Genomic DNA, 27,561 nt, shown 5'->3' with positions numbered 1-27,561 from the left:
ACATCATAAAGCAAATGGAAAATTCTGTTTGTTCACAAACAGGAAAATCCTGTTTGTTCACATTAGTTTGTTTGCCATTCACATTGTTTTGATACTGCCTGAAACTGGTCAAAGGATATTAATGGCTTACAGCTTGAAAATTAACACTAGCAGTGGCTTTTATTTAATCACTCTTACTATTTTCAGAGGCTTGTTTGCATTCTTAATTATTAGTGTATATACCTCCTCTAAACTTCCATCTGATAATATTCTTCAATAATGTTTTTTAGTGTGGAAATTTCAGCAGGTGATGTTGAAATAATAAAAAAGCCCAGGTCCCTCCTTCCTTTTTGCTTTTGTATGTCTCAGCTTACACTGCTCTCCTGTCTTTGATGAGTCATTGCATTTACTTTGTACTGATACTTTTACATTTCAGGCCAGAGCATTGATTTTGGTTTCCTTGTTTTCTGATCAGAAAAAATATGATTTTTTTTCCTTGTAGCTATCACTGGATTTTTTGTCAGCTCAGAGAAACATTCTTTTCCAAGTTGTGATTTCACAAGATGTTGTGTCAATGGCATGCAGGTGTATCTGGTCACTTTTGAAAATGCTTGGTGCTGTTTCCTGCAGCAGTCCAGGTCGTGAAGGGATGTTGCTTTATAATTCAGCTGGATATTATAAAGATCTAAAACATAAACAGTATAAAATATAACAGTCAAGTATGAGGATATAAATGAACATTTCAAATACCAGAGACTCCCAACTATACAAATATTAAAATCCCTTTTACTCCTTGTCTCGGCCATAGAGTGGCACTGGCTGTTGCTGAGCGCTGATTTATGTCCTTGGAGTAGTACAGTCCAGTATTTCAAGTTTAGCAGAGCATTTTCAGAGACTAGGGATCTGATTCATTGAGACTGGTCCATGGTTTGTTCACTCCTGCAAGCAAATGAAGCAGCAGCTTTTTCCTGATAGGGCTTTGATAGTGCCAACTCCAGCTCTCCACCCTCCTCCTAAGCCAACTACTGCTGCTTGCAGCAGAGAGACTGGGAAGAGATTTCCTTCTGCACCTTCTCTGACTTCCTTCTCTGTTCTGCTGCCTGCCTTGCTGCCAGCAAAGGGAAAATGCAGCTGTGAAGATGAATATGGTCTCACACCCTGTGGTTTCCTCCTCTGGGTGGTGATCAGTTGCCCTCATGCCTCTCCTCAGTGAGCCCATCAGCTGTCAGTGACACTCCCTGAACCTGTGTTTCAGCCCTTCAAGTGAAACAAGGAGTGGAGGAGCAGTGTCGTGGTGAGGGGATGTTGCCTTTCCCCACCTGCTGCTGCTACTTGCATAAGAAGAAAAAAATCCAACACTTGCATTTTTATTTTTTTTTTTTTTTTTTACTTTTCTTACCATGGAGCCAAGCCTACAAAGGTGGACAAAGGATAATTAAATCATACTGAGCCAGCAGACTTGGCACAAAACCAAGAAGAACCTTGAAATATTGAAAGGCATTGTAAAAAAAATTGGGAAGCATTAACCTCAGATGATTTTTGTGATGATGAGAAGATGAAAGTTTGAAACACGTAACTGAATTATTGTTTGTAGATATGCAGCACTACTGAAGTTAAATCAAAGTATCATGTTGCTGTAGTTAAAGTAGTTAATATTTGCCAGATTAGCTTGAGGCATTTCGATGTAACGTAAAGATAAACAGTGGCACAGCGTGCTTACACAGATGAAATGAAACATACTCACATCCAATGCTTTTCACAGAAACACACCATCAGCATGATTCCTCTTTAACCTGCAAAATCTTATTTTACTAATACCTTCTACAGATTATGTTGTAACAGTGCAGGAAGTGATTCATTTTAGACGTACGAATGTAGTTATACTTCAAAGTGCTTTATCACTTTTCTGTTTCAACTTTATGTGCAGCAAGTGGGTAAAACTACAACAGCGTTTAGCTGTATGAATTAGCCCCGTGGGCTATGCCCACTGTGGCAGTAGAACTATTTGTCAGCAGAATTTCTTCTCACAGCCTACTCTTATCAGAAGACAGATGCGATTACTAAGCTAAAATGGTATGTGAAAACATATGGTGTTTTGGAGCTGCTTGGTTACTGTGGAGGATAAATAGCTCCTGACCCTAACCAGGATCTTTTCACGAAAAAAGAGCAGTGCTCCTATGCCTTATAAAGGCATGGGCAGGCTTATTCCAGCGCTCAAGAAGGGGCGGTAGCGGGTTCGTGCCGCTGAGTTTTTTTCCAGCGGCGGTTGCAGGCGAATGAAGAAGTTGAGCTGAAACTGCGGGCGCTTCATCCGGCACTTAACGGCAAAACTCAGTCAAGAGAGGAGGAAGCAGGTGAAATTAAAAAAAAAAAACCAACCAAACCTAAAAAACAAAAAACCCACTTGGTCATGGGGAAATCAGGTGAGCAAACGCCTTCGTGCCGTTGGCTGTGTGTTCGCACAAAGTCCGTGCCTGGTTTTGTGCTTGCAAAGCGTTGCTAAAGCGTTCAGTGGCTTTCCTCGGAGAAGGGGAGAAGGCTGCTTTCATTTGTGCATAGTACAGCCTGGGAGGAGCTTTCTCTCTGACAAAGGGTTGGATTGAAAAAAAAAAAAAAAAAAAAAAAAAAAAAAAAAAAAAAAAAAAAAAAAAAAAGCGACCCCCCTCCTCAGCCTGCACGGTGCAAAGGTACTTGTACTTCATTTACAGTTTGTATTTCGTAACCTAAAGTACTTTCGCTTTGCTGTAAAAAATGACTGTGAATCCTGTAGCTTTAAAGTTATTTTGTGTCTTGCTGTCTGACAAAACTTCCTAGCCTTGCAGATAAGCAGCAGGATGCTTCGAGGGGGGTAAGTTTTATCACCCTTCCTGTCGGAAGGATTTAAACGAAAAATTTGGTTACCATTTAACTGAGGACAGCCTTGCTCAGCTCCTAAGTCTCTCCCCAGCTGTGCAAATATTCTTTAAGCCTTTCCCTGCTGCTGCTGCCTGTGCTGTCGTTTCTTTCCCCACTGCTGCTGACTGCCTGTGTGCCCTGCTCTGTTTGGGCTGGGAGAGACTTCTCCAAAGCTGCCAAGGAGCCAGAGGCTTTAAGAAGGGAGTGCTCAGTACCCTGAGTTTTCTCCACCTTTGTCCTGTTAAGGCCATGAGTGAAAAATTGTCCTGAATTTCTGAAACAGCTGTGAAACTGGGTGAGACTTTTTGTTCTTGTTCTTAGGGCATTGTTTCTGTGACAAATCAGAGCCTGGTGGCATGTTGTCTGTCTGTTCTATGTGTGTCCTATGTGTGAACAGCACATATGGGGACATGCTCAGCAAAACCTAGTACTTGATTAACTCAAGACTATAGGCCTCTTCAGAAAAACTTAAGGAAAATCTTTGTGTGAGTAACACTTTAAAGGGCCTCAGCATGGGTGTATTGAGGGTTTTTCCCTTTATTTTTAAAGGTCAGCTTGCTAGATGAGATCAGAATTTTCTGCAAATGTGACTGTAGAGGGCTTACTGGTATGACACCCAGTCCAGACAAACCACCTGCTTTTTTTTTGGCAAGTCCAGCTGCTAGTGAGTGGGTTTGGCCTCCTATCCTGGCAGCTAGATTGGGATAAATAACCATATGACAATTTAAGTAAGTGTAGTTGCTGTGAAGTATCAAGTTCAGCATTTCCCATGCTAACATAGTAAGAAGTTCAAATACCCAATTAGTGTAAAGCCTTTACATTAGCAAAGCACATGGGGCAAAAGCAGTAGAGATACTCCACTGTGCACCTCCCAATCCCCAAAGGAATAAAAGTGTTATTTTGTTCTAATACATGCAAATTGCTAAAACAGTCATAAGGCAATTACCATCTTCTTTTTTTTTCCCCTGCAAATTTATTGATGTGCATTAGTTGATTTTTACAAACTTAGGAACCATGACAGACCAGAAACTTCCTTTGCCAAGGCTTGGGTAATGTTTGCATCCCTAAGTGGTTATACAAATAGAGCTTGAGATCTAGGTATGTGATAAAAGAGTTTCGTCGCTTGTGTCACGCTTTTCAAACCAATGTTAAACTGGGTCCAGGTTATTGTCTTTGGGCTGTGTGCAATATTTTTAGATGAATCATAAAACTGAAATCCTGTCCTGACAATTGGTTTATTGATTAAATCCCATCTGCCCTTTAGAGTTCACTGAAGTCTTCAAATTCCTGTGTGAGATCATTCAGTGTGGTTTGCCTTCGAATGGGGAGAGCAGCTGTTTTACAGAGCACTGCTTCCTCTGTGTTCTGTGTGAAATACAGAATGGGTTCCTGCTCTAGTACTCTTAAGGTGTGATGCAGACAAATTTCTCTGTGCTAGGGTACATGAACATGTAACAGGTTACATGACAGATCTGTCTGACCTCAAAACAGATTCCTTGCTCCTCTCCTGGGTCAGAAAGATTAAAGGAGAGGTTATCTGAAGGTTTAATTTAAGGATGCTCTAATGCATGACAAGCAGGGCCACTACTTTAATATAAATGAGTAGTTTCTTTAACTTTTTGGTTTTGGTAAATCTATCTTGAGGTCTAAGTATCCCCACACAAAGAAAACCTGCTGTTGGAAATCTCAGTTCTTCGATAAAAACTCTGCAATAATGTTGTGTTAGTGGTTGTTAGATTATATTTGAAGCAATGTTCATTCCAAGTGTCAGAGCTAGAGACTTATCATTGCTGAGTTTCATTGGATAGAGCTGAGTTTTGAAAGCATCAGCACCTCTGACTCAGCTTTCTTCCCTGGAAGCTGCAGGCTGATGAAACCAAACTCATACTGAAACTTCCTTGTCAGGGTTAGAAAAATGCCTCCCGTGGTCATAACTCCTGCACCCCCCTCTGCCCTCCCCCGGGTCTTCTCTTTTCAGACATCATTTGGATTAGTGGGGAGTGCAGGCAGCCTTCCCCGCAGATCCCAGAGAGCTCTAACCAAAAAGACAGGGATAAGTGTTTCTGCAGGAAAGGAGGGGATGCTGAGCTGGCAGCTTTTCATGGTTGCCCTGTTGCTGGCCGGTGTCTGACCCCGCTGCAGCTGTGCCGGGGGCCGGGGTCCTGCGGGCAGCCCCCGCCCCACAGGGGATCTCCATCCCTGGGGCAGCTGCCGGCGATGCTCAGGAGAGCAGCTGGCTGCAGCTCCACTCCTCCGCTCTGCAGCACGTGGATTCCTGCTGAGCAGTGGGAGTCTCTGAAAAGGCTGGGATGGTGCTAGGAAAGGCTGCTAGAAGTCTTACTTCTCCCACTTGCCCCCGGGTTCAACCTCCTGGGGGAAGGGAGCTTGCCCCGCTTGCTCCCTACGGGGGAAGAGCCCTCGTTATTCGGGCAAGTGGGTGCAGACGGTGTCAAAGTCAAGGTCAGGCTCAGTAAATACTATCATTTTATAGAGTTTGGTTTTCTTTTTATAGTTTGCTTTTATTTTTCTGCTGTTTTTCCTTTTTCTTTTTCCCCCTTTCTGCGAATGTGGGTGGGACTCCAGGGAAAAGACTGGGAGTTACACACTGTTCTGCCTGTTGAGTCAGTACAAAAATACAAAGAGAGGCTGAGAAAGGGTTTTGACAAAAGGAAAAGAGACAGGAACCAGACTCAGTGCAGTTTTCCATGCTGGTTTTAATCTAATTTAGAAGCATGTGCTATTTTTTTAACTCTTAAGATGCATCTTCAGAGTTACAGTAAAAAGGACTGTTCTGCAGAACAAGCTACATCTTCAGCTGAAATGCTGACTTATACTTCAGCATCCTGGTAAGAGACAGCTGTGGCAGGTTGTGACAAAAGTACAGGCATACTAGACAAGTGACCTGTTTGCTTTCTGAGAAATGAAATACTCCCAAGCTGCCAAAATGATGAAGAGTTGTGCTGGCTGGTTTTACAGGACTGGTGGGAATAAGGGAGATGGATTGTTCTGAACTGCTAGAAATTGAGTTTTTGCATTTGGTAATATTGGGACATTTGTAGAACTTGCCAACATAAGTTACTGCCTGTTATTGACACCAGAACTGACCTGGAGGTGTGGTGGGAAAATGATGTTTCAAACCCAAAGTTAATTCAATTCACTGATAATTCAGTTCAATAAATAGCAGATAAAAAAACCCTTCCAGGAATGTGTCAGGCTTTGGCAGTATTCTGGGCCCATTTTTTACCCATCTATTAAACTATCAGAGTTTTGTTGGGGGAGGAGAATGCAGCAGCCACCCCATGCAACAGTGGTTGCTCCTGTCAGCTGTTAGATTACACTTGTAGCTCCTCATGTTCAAGGCAGATAAATACCAAAACAAGTGAGAAGGGCTCAGGCATAAGATAGAATCTGATGGTTTGTAGTAACTGAGATACCTACCAAGGTTTCCCTGCATTTTCTATCAGTACAGTGTGTCTGTCTTTTCTGGGTTTGAATTTGCTTCTGTTGCTCTTCTATCTGCAGGAACAAAAAGTATGAGAAAACAAGTATTATTGATTTTAACTGTTTTGTTGTTTATTATTTATCTCAACAAGCCAGAAGACTGTCAAATCTCTCTTTCTGTAGAGGCTGTGCTGTTCTCTGAAAGATAAGATGGAGCCTGTTCTGTTTTTACAGGCAGATGTAGGCAAGTTCTGCCCAGTTTGTGAAGGTCTGAACAGCAGCCAGAGCTGAGCTGGGTGGCCCTGCAGAGGGGGATGAGGTGAGGCTGTGAGTGCCCAATCTCCCTGGTGCAGAACTGGCTCCTGTGCAAGTAGATGTGAAGAGGTGGTAGGAGTCTGGGGTGTTGTGTAGGAAGACAACATGGGCCTGTTTAGATCTCTGTAAACATAATTTAATGTACCCCTGGAAATATCCAAGGTCAGGTCAGATGAAGCTCTGAGCAACCTGGTATAGTTGAGGGTGTCTCTGCTCATTGCAGGAGGATTGGACTAGATGACCTTCAAGGGTCCTTTTTAATCCAAACCATTCCATTATTCTGTGATTCTACAAAATAAATATCTTGTTCAAAAGATTTTGAATTGTGAGTACTGGAGTTTAACCTGTTGAGTAGAGGGATGAAAAACATGTGATGTAATTGATAGTAAATGTGAGTAAAGAAAGATTTCTGTCCCTCCCTGCCTGGCTTTGGCTACTGCATAAGTGGGTTCACACACATCAGTGCTCAGAAGAAATGTGCATGGCCATATTTCCATGCCTCAGGGAGGGTGCTTTAGTAAACATACTTCATGCATTGCCACAGCTATCTTGGACATCCTTGGCAGAAAAGCAAGGTGGGAGGATATTGGAGCTGATAAGATTAAAGCTAGTTCAGCTATGCCTACCCCAAAACATGATAGAACATGTATGGTAGAGGTGTAAAATGAAGGAGCATATCCCAGGAGATATGGGATAGTTCTTCTATCTCTCTTTGGTTCTTGTTTGCAAAATTCTTCACCTTCCAAAGACTTTGGTTGGCACCATGCAGCTAGTAGTGGTATGTAAAATGAACTTGGCATTGGGTAAGAACCAGGTTCTGTCTGTTGTTGTCCATCCACAGAGCATAAAAACATGCAGCATCCAAAATATGAATAGGTGACCAGAAAAAAAAAATTCCATTTCAATTTCTTGTTTTCAATTACTCAAAACAACTGATTTCTGTTGTTACTCATTAATGTAGTTGTGCCTTATTTTTTTCAATAAATTTCTGTAATTATAAACCCTAAGCAGATACAATGTTGGGGAAAGAAGAGATGGAGAAGATTGCCTGAATTACCTCTCCTGTGTTGTGTGATTCTAACACATGCAGGTCATTTGTGGCTTTGTATTTGGAAGTGCATGTGCCCTAGGAATTCTGTGGCAGTTGGACTTTAAGAATAGAAGTTCTTTCTGATGGGAGGGTCTCCTTAGTCTTTTTAAAAGGGACAGCAGCATGCACATTAGCTGCCTACAGATGCTTTTTCTGGGGGGTGTGTGTGGCATGATTACAATATTAAGGTGTCCTTCCTGGCAGAATAGTAATAAAAACAACACTTTTGATTGTCTTTCATGCAAAGCCAGGAATGGCTGCTCTGGAGATGATGGGCAGTCAGTTCCAAATTTATGTAAGATGAGCACTCCATGGAAGTGACTGCTTGCTGTTCTGATTGTTGGTCAGTTTGGAGGAGACAGGGGCTACAAGCCAGGGACTTCTCACACCCTTGCCTCCAGTGAAAGTGAAAACTTGCTTCTGTGAGTGCTCAAGGCCTCAAGACTGCTGATTAGTGCTGCTTGTTTTTTTAAATGCTTGTATCACAGAAGGCTCTGCTGCTTCTCAGAGCTGTGCAGACTCCAGTTTACCAGGTGTTCCTTTTTAATCAGGGCAGTCAATTGCCTTACTGTTTATAAAAAGCCTTAAGTGAGGAAATAATCAGCAATGTCTATTATAGCAAGAATAGGATTTGCAATCAAAAAGTGACATGACTAATGTCATCGAAATGTTATTGCATCAGCAGCTTCATATTCTCAGGCCACATGCCCCAAATTGGGTATGGGGGAAAAGTGTGTTGCATCATGTGGCACAGGTAATGCAAGGTTATTAAGTTGCCAGTTTGATGTAGAGCAAGACCAGATACTAAAATATGTGGGGTCCTTGTCCATCAGATCCAGTTAATTCAGACATCCCGATGTTGTCCTGGAGCTCACTGCAGTGATAAGCAGGTGTGTGAGCAAAGTTCAGGCAAAATTGGATGCTGAGAAACATCACAGAAACTCCTCCCTGAAGAAGGAACTCCTGAGCTGAAGGGAAAGCTATTTTGAGCAGTAAATATAAGAACGTTCCAGGAAACTACTCCCATTTAAACTAGTATCTAATTATAACTCCCAATTCCTTTCGCTTCCATAAGCAATACTTTCTCTTCTAGCTTTTAGTAAGGTTGCAGGATAATTCAGATTGGAAGGGAAATCATGTACCAACAATTATGATATCTCTCATAAATGCCTATTGTATAGGATGGAGACCTTGCCTCTTTATTGAATTCTTGATTGTGTAAAAGGAGACAAGGAAACCCCACCCAGGATACAATACTTTCTAAACATAGTATGATTTTATCTTTCCTTTCCTCAGGGATTTATACGTGGTTTCATTTCTTCTGTATACCTCCAACCAATCAGCCAGTTATGTTAGAGAAAAAGGGAGTTTAACACTGAGGGAGATCAGTTTTTATGGCTGGAAATGATCCATGAATTGGAACGTCAGATCTATTTTCCCAAATGACATATAGCATTAAGGGCCAGTCTTGGAAGATGTTACAGTCCCAGCTGGGGTGCAAGAAAGTGCAGTTAAATACGTGGAGAAAGAAGCATGGAACATTCACTCCCTGTGTTTCTGCAGACACCAGCCAGCATGAGACCACCCTGAAGCATTTGTGGCTTCAAACCAAAGAGCTGAGTCAAAGTGCAGTAGAACATGGCTATCTTAACATTTCTCATATCAGTTAGACATCCATCACTTCTCCATAGAAGGAATGCTATTCTCAGAGTGTGAAAGATTCAGCTAGGGATGGTTTCCAGTGAGTTACATTTTAAGTGTGGATAAAGATTAATAAATGTCAGTTCTCTTAGAAGAGTCTAGATCAAAATGTGATCTTTAGAAGCTGGGATCTGTTTTACTCGAGAATTTTGTTTGTTTCCAGTTGGTGAATATATTTTGAGAAGTTTGTCACAATGGAAGTGTCAGTTACCTGGGACAGTAACAAAGGACTTTTTGGTGTAATTACTTTACAGTTCCCTAAAGCTTCTAATTATTTTTTTCCACAAAACTGTTGGGCATACTAAAAGCTGTATTTTCTGCGTTCTTATTCCATAACCCACTTCTGCTTCTAGGTTAGAGTAATTCTCCAGAATCAAGGGAGGCTGAAATTATTTCAGTTTTAAAGCAGAGCTTTAAACTCAGTGTTTAAACAGTTATTTCATTACCTTTTATGTGTTTTCTATCTACTTTGCCTGTGTCTTCTTCATGTATTCTGGTACTTGGCTTCTGTTGTGCTTTAGGAATGGTATTCTCCAATTTAGTGTTCCCACTGAAACCACCCCAAATGATGCACGACTCTCTCAATCCCCTCTCTCCCTGTCCATGGGTGGCTGGAGAGGAGAAGCAAAAAGTAAAGACATGGTGAGAAAGAACAATTTACTGGAAACAGCAATGAGAAACAATTTACTGGAAACAGGAAGAAAACAAAGAGTAATAGCAACAATATTAATAGAAACATGTACAAGACAGGTGAGCAATTCATATGCAAATGCTCACTACCACTCAGAGCCTAAAATACCTGATCTTGCCACACTAACTTGACATGGAAGAGACCCCGTCCTCCATTCCTGGAAAATTATGAGAGGTTGTATAGAATAATCCCCAGGTCCTAGCTGTGCTTCCTCCTGGCTACTGCAAAAACTACCCGGGCCTGGCTGGGGGCAGGACAGTTTCTTTCTGCTCAGGTTCTGGGCCTAAAAGAGTAACATGGAAGTAACATTCAGTGTCCTGTTATAACAAGAGCACATTTCTAGTTATTTACTTTTGGAGGAAGATTGAAAGGTGAGGTCATTATCTCAATTTACCTCTAATGCACACATTGGGTAGAGAATTTGAAGCCTCTCTCGTTGTTCAAAGAGAGATTGAGACAGATATAATGGTACCCTTCTCTGTAGGATTCTGAATGAGGTTTGTTTCATAGTAACATAGGGCAATTTGGGTTGGAAGAGACTGTTGAAGGTCCTCTAATGCAATCTCCAGAGCAGGTATATCTTCAATTGCATCAGGTTGCTCAGAGTCCAACCTGACCTTGAATGTTTCCAGGGATTGGTTCTTCACCACCTCTCTGGGCAGCCTGTGCCAGTGTTTCACCACCCTCATCATAAAAAAAAAAAAAAAAATTCTTCCATACATCTGCATGCCTGAATTGACTTTCTTTTATTTTAAATCTGTTACTCCTTGTCCTAGCACTACAGGCCCTAATAAATTGTCCACCTCTATCTTTCTTATAAGCTCCCTTTAAGCAGAGGCTACAATAAGGTGTCCCCAAAGCTTTGTCTTCTCTAGACTGAACAGTACCAACTCTCTCTTGTTGATAGCATTATATATTAATTATTTGAAGACTAAATAGAAAAATTTGATATTTGTGGAAAGTAAAACATTACCAGTGAAGGTTAATCCATAAACACTAGGACAAAAAGCACTGAGAAGAATCAATACCTCTAGAGATTGATACAGGGCTCATTTTTGAGTGGATACTTAGGCATAAAAATGTATGCCTGCTTTGTTAGTAACGTGTGTGCCTGCTATAATGTGTGTCCTGAGTGCTGAGGTGAAGGCTACCCACAGCATTCCTGCTGTGTAGGGATTTGGTGCTTTGTGGAACAATTCACTGTTATCAACTTGCGGCTTCACAAGACCAGTGGAGTAGGTGCAGTTGACAGCTGCAAAGGTGATGCAGGGCAGCTCATGTGGTGGGACACATGTTTGGGTAACTCACCTCTGCTTTGGTGCCCAAACTAAGGCAGAAATGGCAGGAGAAGACAGCTCTAAGAAGAGGCTCTATGGATTCAGGCATGAAGAGCTCTTCATGCAAGAAAGACTGAGTAGATTGGCACTGTTTAGAGACAGTGAGAATTGAGAAATAGAATTCTCTGAAAAACAAATCTGATGGGAAAAGGCAACTTAGATTCCTTTGCTTATTTTTCCCTGTCACACAAAGTTGATCAGTGAAACTGGAAGTCCAAGAGCATAACAGCTCTAAGGTATGTTCTGTACCACATCATAACCTAGAAATTCATTGTCACATGCTGCCATTATCTTAGCCAATGTTCCAGAAGAATAAGAAATAGAGGCAAATAATTGAATATTGAGAAGCAAGCAACTGTATCTAATACCTTCAGTTGTTTTACTTATTAAGCTGTGTAATGATTCATGACCAAACTTAACTCTCTGGCAGTAGAAAATGGTTATTTTCAAGCAGCTTACATGAAGGGAAAGAAGTACGTCTCCACAGCTGTTTGGGAAGCTGTTCCCTTTTGGGTGGGAGCCTGAAAACTCCCATTAACTCTCACTTTTAATGCCTGGCTTCTCAGTGTATGGAACACTGGTGAAATGGAAAAACTTAACATGCATTCTGAAACAAAACTGAAATATATCTGGCACTTGGGCGTCCCTCTCCACACATCATCAGGCACGGGAGAAGCTGTACAGAGGGAGGTGGTTAGCACATGAGCTTGAGTCACAGAAGATAAGCATTTCTATAGCAGCCACCTTTGAGGGAAGGGGAGGATGGAGGTTCTCCAGGGACAGCATAGAAGTGCCTGCTGTAGCTAGAAGCAACTCAGTTTGGTCCATGACTTGTTACTGTTTGTAAGTCAGAAAGTTAGTACAGAGCTACATTATGCAGTTATTTCTGTTAATGTAGTGACTGAGCACTGACAAAATCCATATTTCAATTAACTTTTTTTTTTTTAAATTAGAATTTCAATTTGATGTTGTCATTGAGACCAAACAATTTGGATATAAACTTCCATACTTGCAGGTCAGATTGTTTATCTACTATTCAGTGCTGAGTGCGTGGGATATTAAGTCTAGGTGATAACAGCCACAAGTTTAGCATGGTCTCAAGCAAAAAAATTAGTCTGGGGTATGTGATGTAGCTTTCATAGCTGTGTTTTCACTGTCTTTAACTTGTCGGCTGTCTTAACATTTCCTTGCTGGAAAGTTGGACCACCTGCATGAGGGAAGGGGGTGAATTGGATGTAGGCTTGCTTTCCTCAGCAACTTCTGACAGATGCTGTAGAAATTGGCTACCTCTATAACAGAGCAGATGGGAGGTTTAGGACTTTGGCCTGATAGAATCAGTGAGCTGTGAGCAATGGTAACAAAAGTAATGGGACAGGTTCATTAGCAAAAAGGAATTTGTGTGCTTCAATACCAGAATGGAGGTGTCTGGGTTTTTTTTAATGTGCAACTTGTGACACACAAAGCTGAGGGAAAACTGAAGAGGAGGAAGGTGGTGGGCAGATGTCACCTTGCTCAACAGGGCTGCTGTGCTATACCAACAAACTGATACCAAAAAAAGTGAGCCTGAAAGCATGTTATGGAGAATATATTAGATATATGTCCACAATAACACTTTGGTCAGGAAAGAGTCAGCCCAACTTCAGACTGTGTTCAAAAGATGTAAGGTACTTCATGAAACTGTAATGGCTTTCTCATGTGCACTGGGTACTGAGATTATTTTAGGCTGCTATATTATCCCAGTGCTATTGAGGAAACTGGAGAAAATTCCAAGAACAGCCTAAAGCATGAGAGTAAGCTGGATATTCACCTTAGGAAAAGGTTCTGAGAGCAGTGTGTGCAAACTGACAGCTCTATCGTAGGGAAAGTACATCATTACAAACACCAGAAGACAATAATGGTAATGCAACAGAGAATGACTGATTTTAGTTGTTAGGATCAAGTGAGATCCTAAGCTAGTGAGAGGAAGTTGAAAAATCTGAGGTTAATAACAGGAAACACTTTCTAGTCATAGGATCTGTTTGGGTCTCCCAAGTGCTTTACAAGGAAAATTATGGTAGTTATGCTAATTGGGATATTCAGAAATGAATCTGATGAGTCATTAATAAATATAAAAACCCATGCCACAGGAGTTGTTTCTTTCCTTGCCACTTGCTGTTTGTGAGCATTTATTTGTCTTGAGCCAAATAAAGGTACATTTTGAGATTTCTATGAATTTGTATTATAAAATAAATTAGAGGAATGGTGCATGTTTCAAAATACTTGCAGATATCTAAATATTTTAGTATCTTCATTCTCTTTAGGTGGTGCCCTGACTAATACAGACAATTCTTGTACAGAGGGACAATCATTTGCATTTTTAATGCATCTCCTCGAAGGACTTATTTATTGCTTACTCTGAGATTGGAATGATGATGCAATGCACTGATAGCTTAAAATGAAAGTCAGTCACACTGATTTCTGTTTTAAACTGAAACTGATTGACTAACCTTAAATCACCTTGCTATTGAGGAAAGCAGCAAGGATCACAGTTTTCTTTAACATTTGGTGAGTCTGTAGCTTCCCAATGGGAGTGTCTGTTAGAGTTTGTGTCTGGATGGAAGTCATTAGCGGTTAATTTCATCCTGCTGTCAGGTAATGAGGGTGGTACTCTTGTGTTCTTCTGTCCAACCTGCACCAGTGGCTTAGGTACAGGGTATGCTTTTTCTGTCTTCACTAATGTATATATTTGACAGACTTTTCCAATTTTTTAATGTGATTTCAGCTTCCAAACAATTTGCTGAAGAAGTCTTGAAAGTACACAATGACTACAGGAAGAAACATGGAGTCCCCCCATTAAAACTCTGCAAGAAGTTAAACAGAGGAGCCCAACAGTGAGTTCAGTCCTTTCTTTTCTCTAATGAGATTTATGACACTTTTGTCTGCTAGGTTTGACTGTGTTTACTGCAAAGATATCTGCCTTGATAACCAGAGAAGACTTACTGAGTAGAAAGTGAGGGACTCTACTCTTTTCATCCCCTCTTTTTCCATCACATAGCAGTAGCTGATCGCACGGACACTTCTGCGGTCAGAACTGTTTAAATCTTTCTTGGAGCCTTTTTCAGATGTGGACTACATCTGTCTGCACTGGTAGGCATCCTCTGCAGAGGGCAGTTGTCTAAAACCTGCTCTACCACCACTTCTGTCAGATGAGGAATTGTCATCTGCAGGAGAATATCTACCCCTGCTGAAAATAGTGAGAAAATAACTTTTTCATGGTAAGAAGTGGTGACAGGTCTAAGATCATTGGAATCAGGAGGAAGTAATTTCAAAATAATTTATCGATCTCCCAGCCCCAAAACTAAAAGTATTGTATGTTCTCTGTTCTGTCAGGAAGGCAACATCTTGCCTCTTCCCCAGTGTTGAAGACTGCACAACTTCTCAGTCTAACATCAGTGGATCCATCTTCCTGCTCTCTGACTTGAGTCTTCCTTACAGAAATTTGAGTTCAATACTGCTTATCCTCCTTACTGTAGCTACAATAACCAGACTAATTCCCTTCTCTTTACAGCAATTTTTTACAAAAAGTAGATTTAAAAAGCTTCAATTTTTTCATGTGATCCTCACAGTACAAAGGAGATAAATGAAGGAGTAAATGCTGATTAAACTATTCAGAAGATAAATTGTACTAAATGATGGGCAATTTGATCCCCACTCTAGACATAAGATCTCCCATTAGCTTTCTACCATAACCATGCAGATTTCTCTGTGCTGGGTGATTGGGAGACAGAGATCCTGTAGTCTTTCCAGAACCTGATTTATTGTCCCAGCATGATGGGACACAGATGTCACAGAAATGAGCTGGCTCCTGGCTCCTAGATTTCTCCCAGGTATTGTGCTGTACGACACACCATGTAAATGGCTTGTGGCTATGACCTCTGCCAGCAAGAAAAATCTTGGTGTTTTCACTTTTTCCTGCCTTTTTTTTTTTTTTCTTTAACACATCATTATAACTGGATACAGTATTCCTAAGATGTGGAATGCCAGTGACTCATTCACCAATTTTGTAATCTGCTGGGGCTTTCCTTCTGTTCTTCTAAGGGTTTTTTCTTGTTGTTGTTTCTGTTTATCATGCTCACAGTGAGGAAGAGATTTCATTGACATGTCAATAGCACTTGTTGGGTCTCAGAAGTGCAACACTTGGTTTGAACAAGTCGGCTTGTATGAATAGTTCAGATTATTCTATCAAATATGCATTGCTCCTCATTTATCTCTAAGCATGCTGTTGCCCTTGCTGGCTATTTTTAGATCCTTGAAAAATTCCTCACAGCCATCTTTGGTCTCAGCTGATGCCCTGCTGTGATGAACAGCAATAGGAAACCTCTTTTTGGTTGAGGTCAGTAACTTAACTTATAAGAATTAAAAGGCATGTTCAGAGACTGCTAAAACTGGTTGATAACAAGAACAATAAATGTTTTGGTCTGAATAAAATTAATGAAATTTAAGAAATCTCATATTTGTCAAGACAGATTTTGCATATTCTTAAATTAAAAGGAGAACTTCACCTTTTCTTTGGGTATATCCTATATATATATGTATATACACCTTTTTTGTTATGTATTTGGTGTATCTCTGGGTACTTTTCTGTGCTTCTCCACCTGCGTTGAAAATGTTTCCTACTATTTTCAGGTCCAGTTATTGTGGTAGGTGAACTGACTATTGGATGCCTGCTTTAACATGAGATGAGTCAGCCTCAGCAGGTGTCTGTCTCTGACTGTAATGAAGCATAGGGTGATGATCTCAGATGAAAATCTCATGCTTTCAACTGCCTGAGCTGGAGTGGATTAATTACCGTGTCTCAAATCCCTGGGAGCTTCATCCATCTGCACTAATCTGTGTCCCAGTCCTGCCTCTAACTTGGGATATGAGGATCCTGAGAAAAATTATAGGACTGTAGAGATTGCATCTAAAGATCCTCTAGTCCAGGATCTAGCAAACTGACAACTGACAAGTTTTCATTATTTCTAAATTAATAGGTGTAGGTAAATACTCATTTTATTTTGGTGGGAGGATTAGGCAGAAGGAAATTAGAACCTAATGACTGAAGTACTGGCTTGGGTCAAAATGTTCAGCTGGACAAAATTAATGTCTCTGGCAGATGCCAGTAACTTATGATTATGGAAGGAGTAGAAGGACAAGACAAATATGATCCTTCATTCTCTTCTTCTGGAAATTCGTTTCCCTAAGCAGTGAGTTGTATCCTCATTTATTTGTTGCAGTTGTTTATTATGCCGTGAAGATTCCTCCCCACATCCATAAACTGTGAATTTGCCTCTCTTTTTCAAACTCACATGTGCTTTGGTGTTCATTATCCTGTGGCAATGACTTCTGCTGCACAGTGTGGAAGCAGTGCTTTGTCTCACTTGAATTTTAAATCTACAACCTTTTGACTCTGTGTTGCCACTATAAGAAATAACAAATGGTCTTTCCAATTTCCCTGTCTCTGTACTGAAGCCTTTCCAATGTTGAATAAAGAGAGTAATTGTTTTACCTATTATGTTCTTCTTAACCCTATTGTTCTAAGAAAATAAAATACATCCCACACTTGCACACATGTCAAATTCTATAGAAACAGTGCTGCTTATCCCTATGTTGGTTTACACAGTTGTTGCCTCAGGGTGTCCATGTGGTCCCCTTCTCTTCCATCTTGTTGCCTAGGGTACATTGCTCTTTTTTTCTGCATTTGACTTTTTTTTCTTTAATTTTTAAATGTAGGGGGTTTACACTTGCTTTGACTAAATCCCCACTTCTGGGTTTTTTCCAGCCTCACTGAGAACATTTAATTTACTCCTGTGAGGGACCTAGAAATGCCAGGAGGTCACACCTATAGCAATTGCTGTAGGTACTTCCCTTTTCACCAGCAGCTGTGGCTAAGGATGGACAGTAGATTTCCAGGTGCTGGTTAAAATGTGATGCGAGGGGATCTGCCCTTTGATTTCTTCTATGCCCTTCTCAGAATTTATATAGATACTCATAAAGACAGAGAAAATGTGTTTTTCCTTTGCCTAACTCATAGATCTATGTAACCTTAATGCATCTCTGGCTTCAGGGCTTTGCAACTTGACTTAAATCCATCATCTTCCAGCACAATTCCTTGCTTGCATATCCTTCTTTTCCTCCTGTTTTTCCTCCTTTTCTGCTCATTGCAGCTGTGGTCCCTGACCCAATGTGTGGATTCCTTTGCTAGGTATGCAGAAGAATTGGCTGCCACAAGGGTCCTCAAGCACAGCTCCGAGTCTGCTAATGGGAATTGTGGAGAAAACCTGGCATGGGCATCCTATGACCAATCAGGTGAGCCCTCTCCTCTTGTTGTCTCACAGACACCTGGTAAATGCTTTATCTCAAGTACTTTGGGCTCAGAACATCTGGTTGCAAGGTGCTGGAGCTTCCTCTACTTCAAAAATCTATCCAGCACAGCCCTGCCCAGCCCAGGCTCCCTGGGGACAGGCTGGTGGTTTGTAGTCACCTATGTGTCCTGAGAGCAGGAAGCATATATGGGCACAGAGGAAGTAAGGGACTGTGGTGGTGTGTTATGTCCCTTTGGAGGCAGGACTTTGGCAGCTAGGCTGCTCCGTATGTCCCTGCTGTGGAGATGTCTTTGGTGGCACTTGTGTGTCCATGGCAGGAGAGAGGGAAGCTGACAATGCCCCCAACTTCACCTCTATCCTTAGTTTGTCCCAGCCAAAGAGAGGTCTGCCCACAGCCCAGCTGTGGTGAGGGAAGTGGAAAAATGTTTCTTGCAGACTGCACACCAGCTCCTGCTTGTGGGGGCAAAAGCAAGGGACTGGACACTAAAGTGACAGTGGCTAATGTCCTTCCACTGATATCTCCCACTCTGTCAGCAAACAAGCTTTAAGCCCTTTTCCATTATTACATTTTTGAAGTCTATTTTACTTCATGTATTTTCTGGTTGTAAATGTAATATATAACTGGGAGCCTTTGGTTTGGGTGCCCCAGGAGCTGAATTTTGGTCAGGCTGACAGCCTGCAGTGAGCCCTCAGCTGGAGAGAGATTCAGCAGGCTCTTCCCTCCTGCCTCCTGAGGCTCGTGCCTCAGCCTGCTGGGACAGCAGGTGGGATGTATTAAAAGTGACCACTTGCCTTCTTTCTTTTTCTTATCTACCCCTGGAATTTCCACCACAGCCTCAAAGAAACAGAAGCTCATTTCTGCAGGCTGGAGGCTTTGTTTGAAGGACCTGGAATTTTTTGTGAATTTTAGTCCCAGGGACACTGTTTGATTTCTCTTCAAGTGCCAACTCTAGTCCCAAGCGGGTACCTTTTCATGTTGAAAAAGAAACCTATGGATGAAAAATACAATTTCATCTGCTCATATTTGGCATCTTGTCCTTTGCAAGGGTATGAGGAAAGGATTTGGAGCAGCATGGGAAAACACAGATGTATGGCAGAGTTTACATAGTGGCTATGACTCACTGCCTTCTTGTTTGTGTTAATGGCCTGTGCTCCTTCCCTCGAGGTTTAAGCCACAGAATTCCCATTTAGAGAGCTGGAAACATAACACACAAATCCTTCTACATAATGTCTGTCTTTTCTCTGGATCTGGTCTGTTTTCTTCAATGCACAGTTTCCATACATAACTTTCCAATTTCGAGAAATTTTGCTGTTTTTTTTCCGCAGGATTAAATACCATGTTGAAAAAATTAAGTTACATCCTCTTTTGTTCTGAGAAACATTTCTACATTTCCAATGCAGCAGGATGACTCAAAGTACCAGAATGAGAAAGCTAGTTCTTTAAAGGAAGTTATTTGTTCATCTAGGCTTAGTCTTCACCTCTGTGGAGTTGGTTCATTCTTCCTCTTTTTCTCATATAGTTCCCTCTGGATAGTTAATTTGTAACCTGCTCAATGAGGCTGAAATTTGGATTAAGACATCCATTCAGGGGCTTAACAAAGGCAGGCAGTGTCTTCTGGTTTCTTTCCCAGATAAAGCAAGACTGAATAAACCTGTAGAATACTCTGTATTCTCTCTCAAAAAGTGATGCTGTTGTTTATTTTGGCTCTTGCTGAGTTCTGTAATAATGCCAGAAGATGCATTTCTTGTTTCAGGGAAGATTTAAGCTTTCAAGTATAAAGCCTTCTAATATGACTCCTCTCCCGGTACAAGAATACCTTGAATTCTATTCAGGATTTTAGAGTTACATAGCCTAAAGCTGTTGCTAGAAATATGTTTATCCCTGTAATCCAAGAAATAGTTGACAGCTGTGTCCTCCCTCCAGTCCTGCAGGAACTGCTCTGTGGCAGACTTTTCTTTGTCTGTGTTCAAATAGTGAGCTGTCATCTGCCACTAATGCGAGAGACCGCAGCCTGCCTTGGCAGCTGTGCTATGTCAGCCTTCTCAGGAAGTCTCATATCATTTCTTGTGTGTTGGGAGGCTGAAGGCAAGGACTGCATGTGTGAATTCTCTTTGGGATGGCTGGTGTGGCTGAGAAGAACATGCCCTGTTGCTGGTCGAAACACTGCAGCTTATGAACTCTCATGAGAGCTCATAAGAGAAATCCATGGTCAGCTATCCCCCAAATCTGCCATGGGAGGAATTTGGGTCTCCTAAGGTTGGGACTAGTGTGCAGAACAGCACAAGCACTGTCTGTCCAAATCCTGGAGGAGTGTGCTCTGACTGCAGGCCTGCCTTGATATATCTCTTGCTGTCCAACATCAAGCTCATACAATACTGTTAAATAAAGTAAAATAAAATAAGCACCTTCATGAGTCATGTTGAAAGTAGAGAATTACTTCCAAGAGCCATTGGTATGACTTTAGTCTAGGTAGATATTTTATTTTGAAGGCAATGTTAAATCTACCCTCTTTCCCCTAAGAGTAATGGCAGAAATGTTGTGAAAACTCAGTTTTTAAGTAGATCACCAAGGTGCTGCCCATTTGCAGAGAAATATGGTCTATGTGATTCTGTTAGAATGTTTTTAGCAACTAACTGGGATTACTTGAGGATTTAAACATTCTTTGGTATGAGGAGAAACAGTAAGACGGGGCCCAGAGAAATTAAATGTTAAGGGGAGCTGAATACAGGAATAGGGCTGCCACAGCATTCCCAGTGTTCCCAAGGGTGAGGCTGGGAATGTGTGTCCAGCCTTACACACACAAACACACATATAGCATGGGTGTGTTTATGTGCAGAGCAGCACAAACAGATGTAGTCAGGATTAAAATGAACAGCACCAGTGGCCTCTTCCTCTTTCCTTTTCCAGCTGATTCCAATATATGTTCCAATATATGTTACTAGAGTATACATAAAAAATATAGTATATAAAAATACAAATATCTGTTTCTCAGGAGATGATTTAAAAGTAGATATAATGTATATTTTGTAGTGTTAAATTACATACATATATATACATAACTATATATATATATAAAAATAATGGAAATAGAATTCCAGTGTGGATCTCAACAGTAACTAAGCTCAGACACTCAGTCTGCCCAGTAGGTGTCCCTGGATCCCAATCTCACCAGTACCTTGCACCTGGACACACCAATTCTTGAGGCTGCAGTCCCACTCCAGTTGCCAGTACACTGCATCTCACTCACAGGTCCCTGGCTGCTGACTAGAACCCACCCTGCAGTAGCCGTGCATTTCTGTAGCACCTCCTCCCAGAGCACTTCACCTGCTCACCAGCAGGTCCCTTTTTGCTGGTGCTGCAGTTGCTGGCACCACAGACACGGAGGTCCCTGCAAGCCTTGGTCTGGTGAATTGTTGGCACTCACAGCCTCAACATCCACACAGGATGGAGCTCCTTGCCCAGGAGAATAGCTGGAAGTTATATTTAATGGGACAAGAGCACAACTGATGAGATGCAGAGCATGGCCAGGCAAGAGTAATGGCACCTGCTTACATACAGTGGCCTTGTGATAATGGGGGGGACATAATTCAGACTGTTAGTCCTACATATGGACTGAGCCCACGTGGTCACTCCTCTGACCCTCTGAGGAAGCTTGAGGCATGGTCAGTGTGGCCACGTTGCAAGCATGTAGCTTGTGTAAATGAAATCAAATCACTATGCTGGTTCTGATCCTAGTCTTGGGCAAAAGTGTACTTGGACACTAGTTCAAGAGTTGTTGCACCAAGTTTTCATGTGAGGAAGATTGTCCATCATGATTGACACTTATTAGAGTGAGATTCGGCCTGTTCTGAAATGAACATCTAGTAAGCTTAGCTGAGCAAGTCACCAGTGAGCTCTCACACTGGGACAAGGGTGGAGTCAAATTTTGTTTCCATAGAGAAAGTGTTGAAACTCTGACTGTGGTTTACAGCAGTGCAAAGAAGAAGGGTGATAAAAAAGGCCAGCAGAATGTTTATGAATCGGTTCCACAAACAGAGCAACAGAAGAGAAGCTGCAGTTCTTACTGCAGGGCAGATCCATGTGCTTCTTGAAAGGGGTAAACTTGATCATTTCTGCTCTGATCAGGAATGAGTGTTGTGAGCAATTTCTTTTCTGCATTTTTTTTTTCCTTCTGACTGAAAAGTATTTTGAACAGGAGTCAAACTTCCTCTGTTTTGGGAGAACTTTGGGAGCAGGGGGAGCTGGTTTCAATGAAACATTGAAAAGCAATCAAAACAGATCCCAAATATGACTGCATAATTTATTCCATAATACATTTAAATGTATTTAATGTATTGTGGTCAGTTTTCTGAACCAGTAAGTCTGAAGATGCAAGTTGTTGCTAAAGCATGTAGGCTTAGGGCACTCCTCACCCTTGTGCTATTTTCTCTCTGGAAGCCTGGGTATCACTGGGTCCAATACAGGGGTTTTCTTTAATCCCCTGTGTGCCAGCTACCACTTTCAACACTGGTTTGGTTTGTGTCCCACCAGGGCATTGTTTACTGTTCCACAAAGGGCAAAGAATCAGAAGGAAAGTACTTCAGAGGAAAGAGAGACTGTTTAATCACTAGGTACCTACCTGTCTTCTCACATGGTGATAACTTCCACATTGCACTCCCCCTCACTTCCTGTGCCATGTGACAGATACGATTCATTCCCTTCACTTACAGGACATTTCTTTAACATGATTTCAAGATGGAGTTTGTCAAAAGTTGTCTAGTCTTTTGGTGACCTTCTCTTTTGCTGGAAAAAAATCAGCCTTTATTTTCTCACAGCTTATGAGGCCACGACTCTTAATTCAAGGATGATGACAGCAATGCTATGTAATGAAAACTTGATCCTGCATGTGAGAAATGGAGAATAGTGATCAGCTTCTCGGCTTTAACTGCCTGGCTTCAGTCAGTTGAAAGCTTTCATCCTTGAAATTTGGGAATTAACACATGATAGACTGTGCTGCCCAACTATGCTCATTTTCTTTCAGGTACAGGATTGAGGCAGTCTTACCTGATACCATTGCTATCTCCCTTGAATTAAAAAGCAAACAAGTTTTCAAATGCTAGTATTCTTTAAATTAAAAGCAAATTAATTATGAAGAGATAGTGTTTGTCAAAACTTCCATGTGCCCTGCAATACTTGCATTATGGAGATTTTAAGTTCTGTCACATGCAGCCTAGGCACACTTCTCAGGGCTACAGTAAGCAGAGTGGGGATGACTTTCTCTTTAAATACTGTTTATACTACATCACACTGATACATTAACAGAGGGAATAAAAAGCTAGCAGCAGTGAGAATGCAGTCCTACATCTGCTAAAATCCTACTTATGCAGTATAGTCACTTCAGCACTTGTACACATAAAATACATGAGCTTCATAAGGCTTGATATGTCAGCAGTCACATTCTGTACTTCTGTTACACCCACCTTACCACAAACCCATCTAAATCCTTCATAGCCATGAAATCTGGAGTGGGACAGGATGATCTGCATGGTTTGTTGTGTGGTTTTTTTAATATATGCTTTTTCTTTTCCACTTGTATTGCATAAAGGTCACTATTTCCACTTTCTTTTAGTCTTCATTTTAGCTTTAGTGTGAGTAAGAAACAAACAAACAAGAATGTTATATACTTCAATATAATATACTTCAACCATATACTTCAACCATAATACAGGTCTACTGGGTTTGGTTTTTTTGGTGCAAGGAGAGCATGAAAAGAAGAAACCAATTGTTATTCCTGAAACTTTTACTTTGCGAGATGTTTTGTTGCCTTTTTATGTAGAAAAAATAATTTACTAAGCACTATTTCTAATAAGCAGTGTGGCATACAAGTTTGTAGTACTTCCAGTTCATAAGCCTCTCTAGAGATGGCATTTCATTGAATATTTGCTTATCAGCTAGGGCTCTGACAGCCAGCCTGCCAGGCTAACAGCATCATCCTTTAGCTGACTTCAGTCATAACAAACTGAAGTTTAAAGAAGTGAACAGTGTCTGACTTCTAGAAGTGCGCAAGTTTAAGACTTCTTGCTGCAAAATAGCAAAGCATGAGTCATTGCTCTTCTGCAGCCAACAGTCCACTAGGGACCAGCATTCTTCACAATGGCAGGCTTAACAACTTTGGCAGCTTGCTTTGAAATCTCCTGGCCTTGCCTTGATGATGCATCCTGGAATGCTGAGCAGAAATTTCATTATCGAGGTTGCTCCGGGAAAAACCTGACCCCTCTCATCCCCCTGGTGTTTGACACAAGAATTTCCTAACAACCAGTAATGGAAAACAAGTAACATTTGGCATTTGTCTGCATAGCATCTGCACATTCTGGTCTGAGCTACATCCCTGGACGTAGTCATGATCCTCATACAGCTGTTGTCAGGGAAAACCTTGGATGGGACGGGACAGGGTTGGACACACAGACTTCCATATAGAAGCAGCTTCTAAGAATGAGTATTTCAGGTTTCTGTAGTATCCCAGATTATAGTGCCTCAAAATGGACCTTCACAATGGCTTTGGTGCTAGGTAGAAACCACTAAAAATAAATTAACTCAGAAATCTAAAATATTCAATGCTGATGAGAAAATGGGAAACTAAAAGACATCAGAAATTTCATTTTTCTTTGGTTTACCTGGAAGGGGTAAATATTCACAGGTGTGGCCTTTGGCTTAGAAAACGTGGCACACAGGCATTTTCAAGCACATTCCAAGAGGAAGAAATTGGTGAAAGCTGTATGTATAAGCCTGATGACAGGAGGACTTACGCAAGATCGGGAGATATTTCTTCATTATCTTTCAAGCTGAAAGTTACAGAAGATCTTACTGGCCAGGCTGCATGTCAGCTACACTTTTGTGTTTGTGCCATGATTTTGCAGCACATTTCTTTTGTCTTTCAGGAAAAGATGTGGCTGACAGATGGTACAGTGAAATAAAAAATTACAGCTTTCAAAACCCAGGGTTTTCTTCTAGGACAGGTAAGTTCAGACTGGGAACTCTCTCTTCAAAGACAAAACTTCTACTATTATGCTAAAAACTGACAAAAATCTAAAAAACCCTGAGAAATTAGAAACTAAGCAAAGTTTATAGGGTTTTTTTTAGTACTGCATTTTTCCTCCAACTTCGAAGTTTTGAACAGGCAACTTATTTTTAAGGCAAATAATTTGTAGGAAATACTAAATTGCAATCATATAGGAGTCTTATTATATATACTGTGTTGTTATGTACATTGACATGTGACTTCTGCTGAATTGTATCACTCCACTCACAGAGATCACTTCAGCTAAAATTTGGAGGTTGGGAAGAGGTCATTGGCTAAGTATTGACAATCTAGTGAACATTGTTCCTCAAATAATGCTTGAGCAAGAAAGGTACCTGACCTTGTTTCAGGTTGAGAAAATCACGCTTTTCTCCCTGATTTTGGGATTTGCCTATGCATAGTGGGCACAACAATGTAGGGGGTGGTTATTAAACTAGGCAGAAGAAACCACAGAAACAGTGAGATTCTTTGAAGAGCTGCACATGCAAACACATGGGGGAGTATAAGATGGTTAAAGCAAATGAATAATAGTCACTCTCAGATCTGCTGTTCATCCTGCAGGGAGTCAAGACTGTGATGTCTGTCAAATTTTAACTCAGATACTTACCAAACTACTTCTTTCATGATTCTCCTGCTACATATTCATATCATTTGGATATAGGACATGGAAATGGGAATAGTAGTATATGAAAACAGATCAGATTAGGAGTTTTCAAGACAAAATTCTAGAGGTAGGGTCCATTTCATGACAGCTTGTTCTCATGTTAGACAAAGAAGCAGCTGTGTATTGTTCTTTTTTCTCCCAGCACTTCACAAGTTAAACGGGATATTACAGATTTAGTATCTAAAGGGAATGTTTATGTTTCTCTCTCTGTCTTCAGGTCACTTTACAGCAATGGTTTGGAAGAACACAAAAAAGATGGGAGTTGGAAAGGCATCTGCTAGTGATGGCTCAACCTTTGTGGTGGCTAGATATGATCCAGCTGGAAATGTAGTAAATCCAGGCTACTATGAAGAAAATGTTCTTCCTCCAAGAAAATAACTTAATTTTTTTAAAGTAGTCTTATTGCTTAATGAGAAGTGAACCTGGATTTGGACCTAACAGCATTTGAAATGAAGCCCAATTCAATAAAATCTCCTGTTTGATACTGCTATTCATGTCTCAGTGTGGAGGAAGCAATTACATGTTGCTTGAGTCAATCTGTACATCAGCAAAATCCATGTTGTTTCTGAGGGGACCTCAATTTATTTGAGGATGAACCTTATGCAGCATTTCTGAAGGATGAAATGGGTAAGATTTTTTTTTTTAATTGTTTGCGTGAACTCTGTGTCAGCATGTAAGCACATGTTGGATTTTTTTGTTGGGTTTTTAATTTTTTTTTATTTTAAACAAACAAATGTATAGCTTTCTGTAAACTGAAGATACCAGCTTGTAAATATATTATGTACTCCCAGCTGTCCAGTACTTTTAAATAACTGTACCTCTGTTGATCTTCCTGCTGTTGTGGGACCTACTCTGTGCAGATGGAACACATGCAAAACTTCCTGTATGAAAGGTACATGTGTAAAATGTAGTGGAATTCAGACCTGTGTGTTTTTATTAAGAGGATCTCGCAGAACACTAAAAGGCTGCTGGCAAAAGTGTAGCCATCAAGCAAGCTGTAACTAATGCATGATCTAAAAAAACCCTAAATTTTTTTAATCCCATTTTAGATGCTGATATAAAAAATGTTTTTGAGATGAGTGTATTTTAAGTTCAAAGTGCATCCTACAGTTTACAGTATGTACCTTGTATTATAATCAAATTGTTTAATTCCAGTGCAGAAAATAAAGATTCTGCTTTTTTGATATTTATGCACAAAAAAAGTTTCTTTGATGGTGCACTTTGGATTTTATTTCTCAGTAACTTATTTTTATTTCCTAAGGAATATCTTTCGAAGATGTCATGCTATACAGGTGATAACATTCCCAAATCATCTCATCTCCTTTAATAATGTAACAGTAGGGGTATTCACATTGTCATAATTAAGGGATGTTTGCTCTTTATTCATATTATTCAATAATAGTACTATTTCACATGCTCTATTGATGCCTTGAAATAAATGAAGATTTAATTTCCTTAAGAGCAAGCCAAGTAAAAATCTCTTTTCTCTGATTAAATGTGGATTGGGCCATTTTGGCCAGGTTCATGTATTGTGCTTCAGTCTGGGGGTTTGTTTTCTTTGTAAAAGTTTCTGTTGACTTTTGCTGAGATTCTGTATGCCATAATCTGGTTCATGGACAGTGCCATTACAGAGAAACTTCTTTTTGTTTACACAGTTGTAATAAACTGCACTCTTATGGCTTGATTATGTGTCACTGTGATGCTGTTTGTTACAATTTTTTGCTGTAACCAAGAATTTGACATGTATCATGAACAACTGAAAAATAAATATTTTTGAATATGAACTACTCAAGCCTTTGCTGTTACCTGATTCTTAATTGAATAATCCTCAGATTTTATTTCCAGGACATTAACATATGACATTATTACTTTTGTAACGTGGGAAGAAATAAAAGCAGCAATTGCTCTAGTCCAGGAAAGAAAGAAGAGACCTTTTAAGAGGCTAAATCATACAGCAGATCATAAACCCTCACTTCATACAATGTCTAAGTGAAGAGTTGAAGCTGAAGAGGCTCTCCTCTTTGTCTCCTGAGCTCCTGCTCTGTA

General features: G+C 40.7%; 1 protein-coding gene across 2 annotated transcripts; it reads left to right on the top strand.

The window, feature by feature from the left end:
• The first annotated feature begins 1,901 nt into the window (after window positions 1-1,901).
• Window positions 1,902-27,293, top strand: GLIPR2 (GLI pathogenesis related 2). Of its 2 annotated transcripts, XM_083857261.1 has the most exons (5): window positions 1,902-2,402; window positions 14,211-14,319; window positions 17,673-17,776; window positions 24,712-24,789; window positions 25,733-27,293. In XM_083857261.1, exons 1-5 carry the CDS (start codon window positions 2,390-2,392, stop codon window positions 25,891-25,893), a joined length of 465 nt encoding a protein of 154 aa, XP_083713387.1. In that variant the 5' UTR covers window positions 1,902-2,389; the 3' UTR covers window positions 25,894-27,293. The 2 variants fall into 2 exon arrangements, with proteins under 2 accessions (XP_083713387.1, XP_083713386.1); XM_083857260.1 differs by lacking the exon at window positions 1,902-2,402 and having other exon boundaries at window positions 14,129-14,319.
• The last annotated feature ends 268 nt before the right edge of the window (window positions 27,294-27,561 follow it).

Source organism: Zosterops lateralis, assembly GCF_965231275.1.
Source record: "Zosterops lateralis genome assembly, chromosome: 1".
Lineage (NCBI taxonomy): Eukaryota > Metazoa > Chordata > Aves > Passeriformes > Zosteropidae > Zosterops > Zosterops lateralis.
The sequence above is the reverse complement of the archived record's forward strand: the minus strand, read 5'-3'. Positions and strand labels throughout refer to the sequence as shown.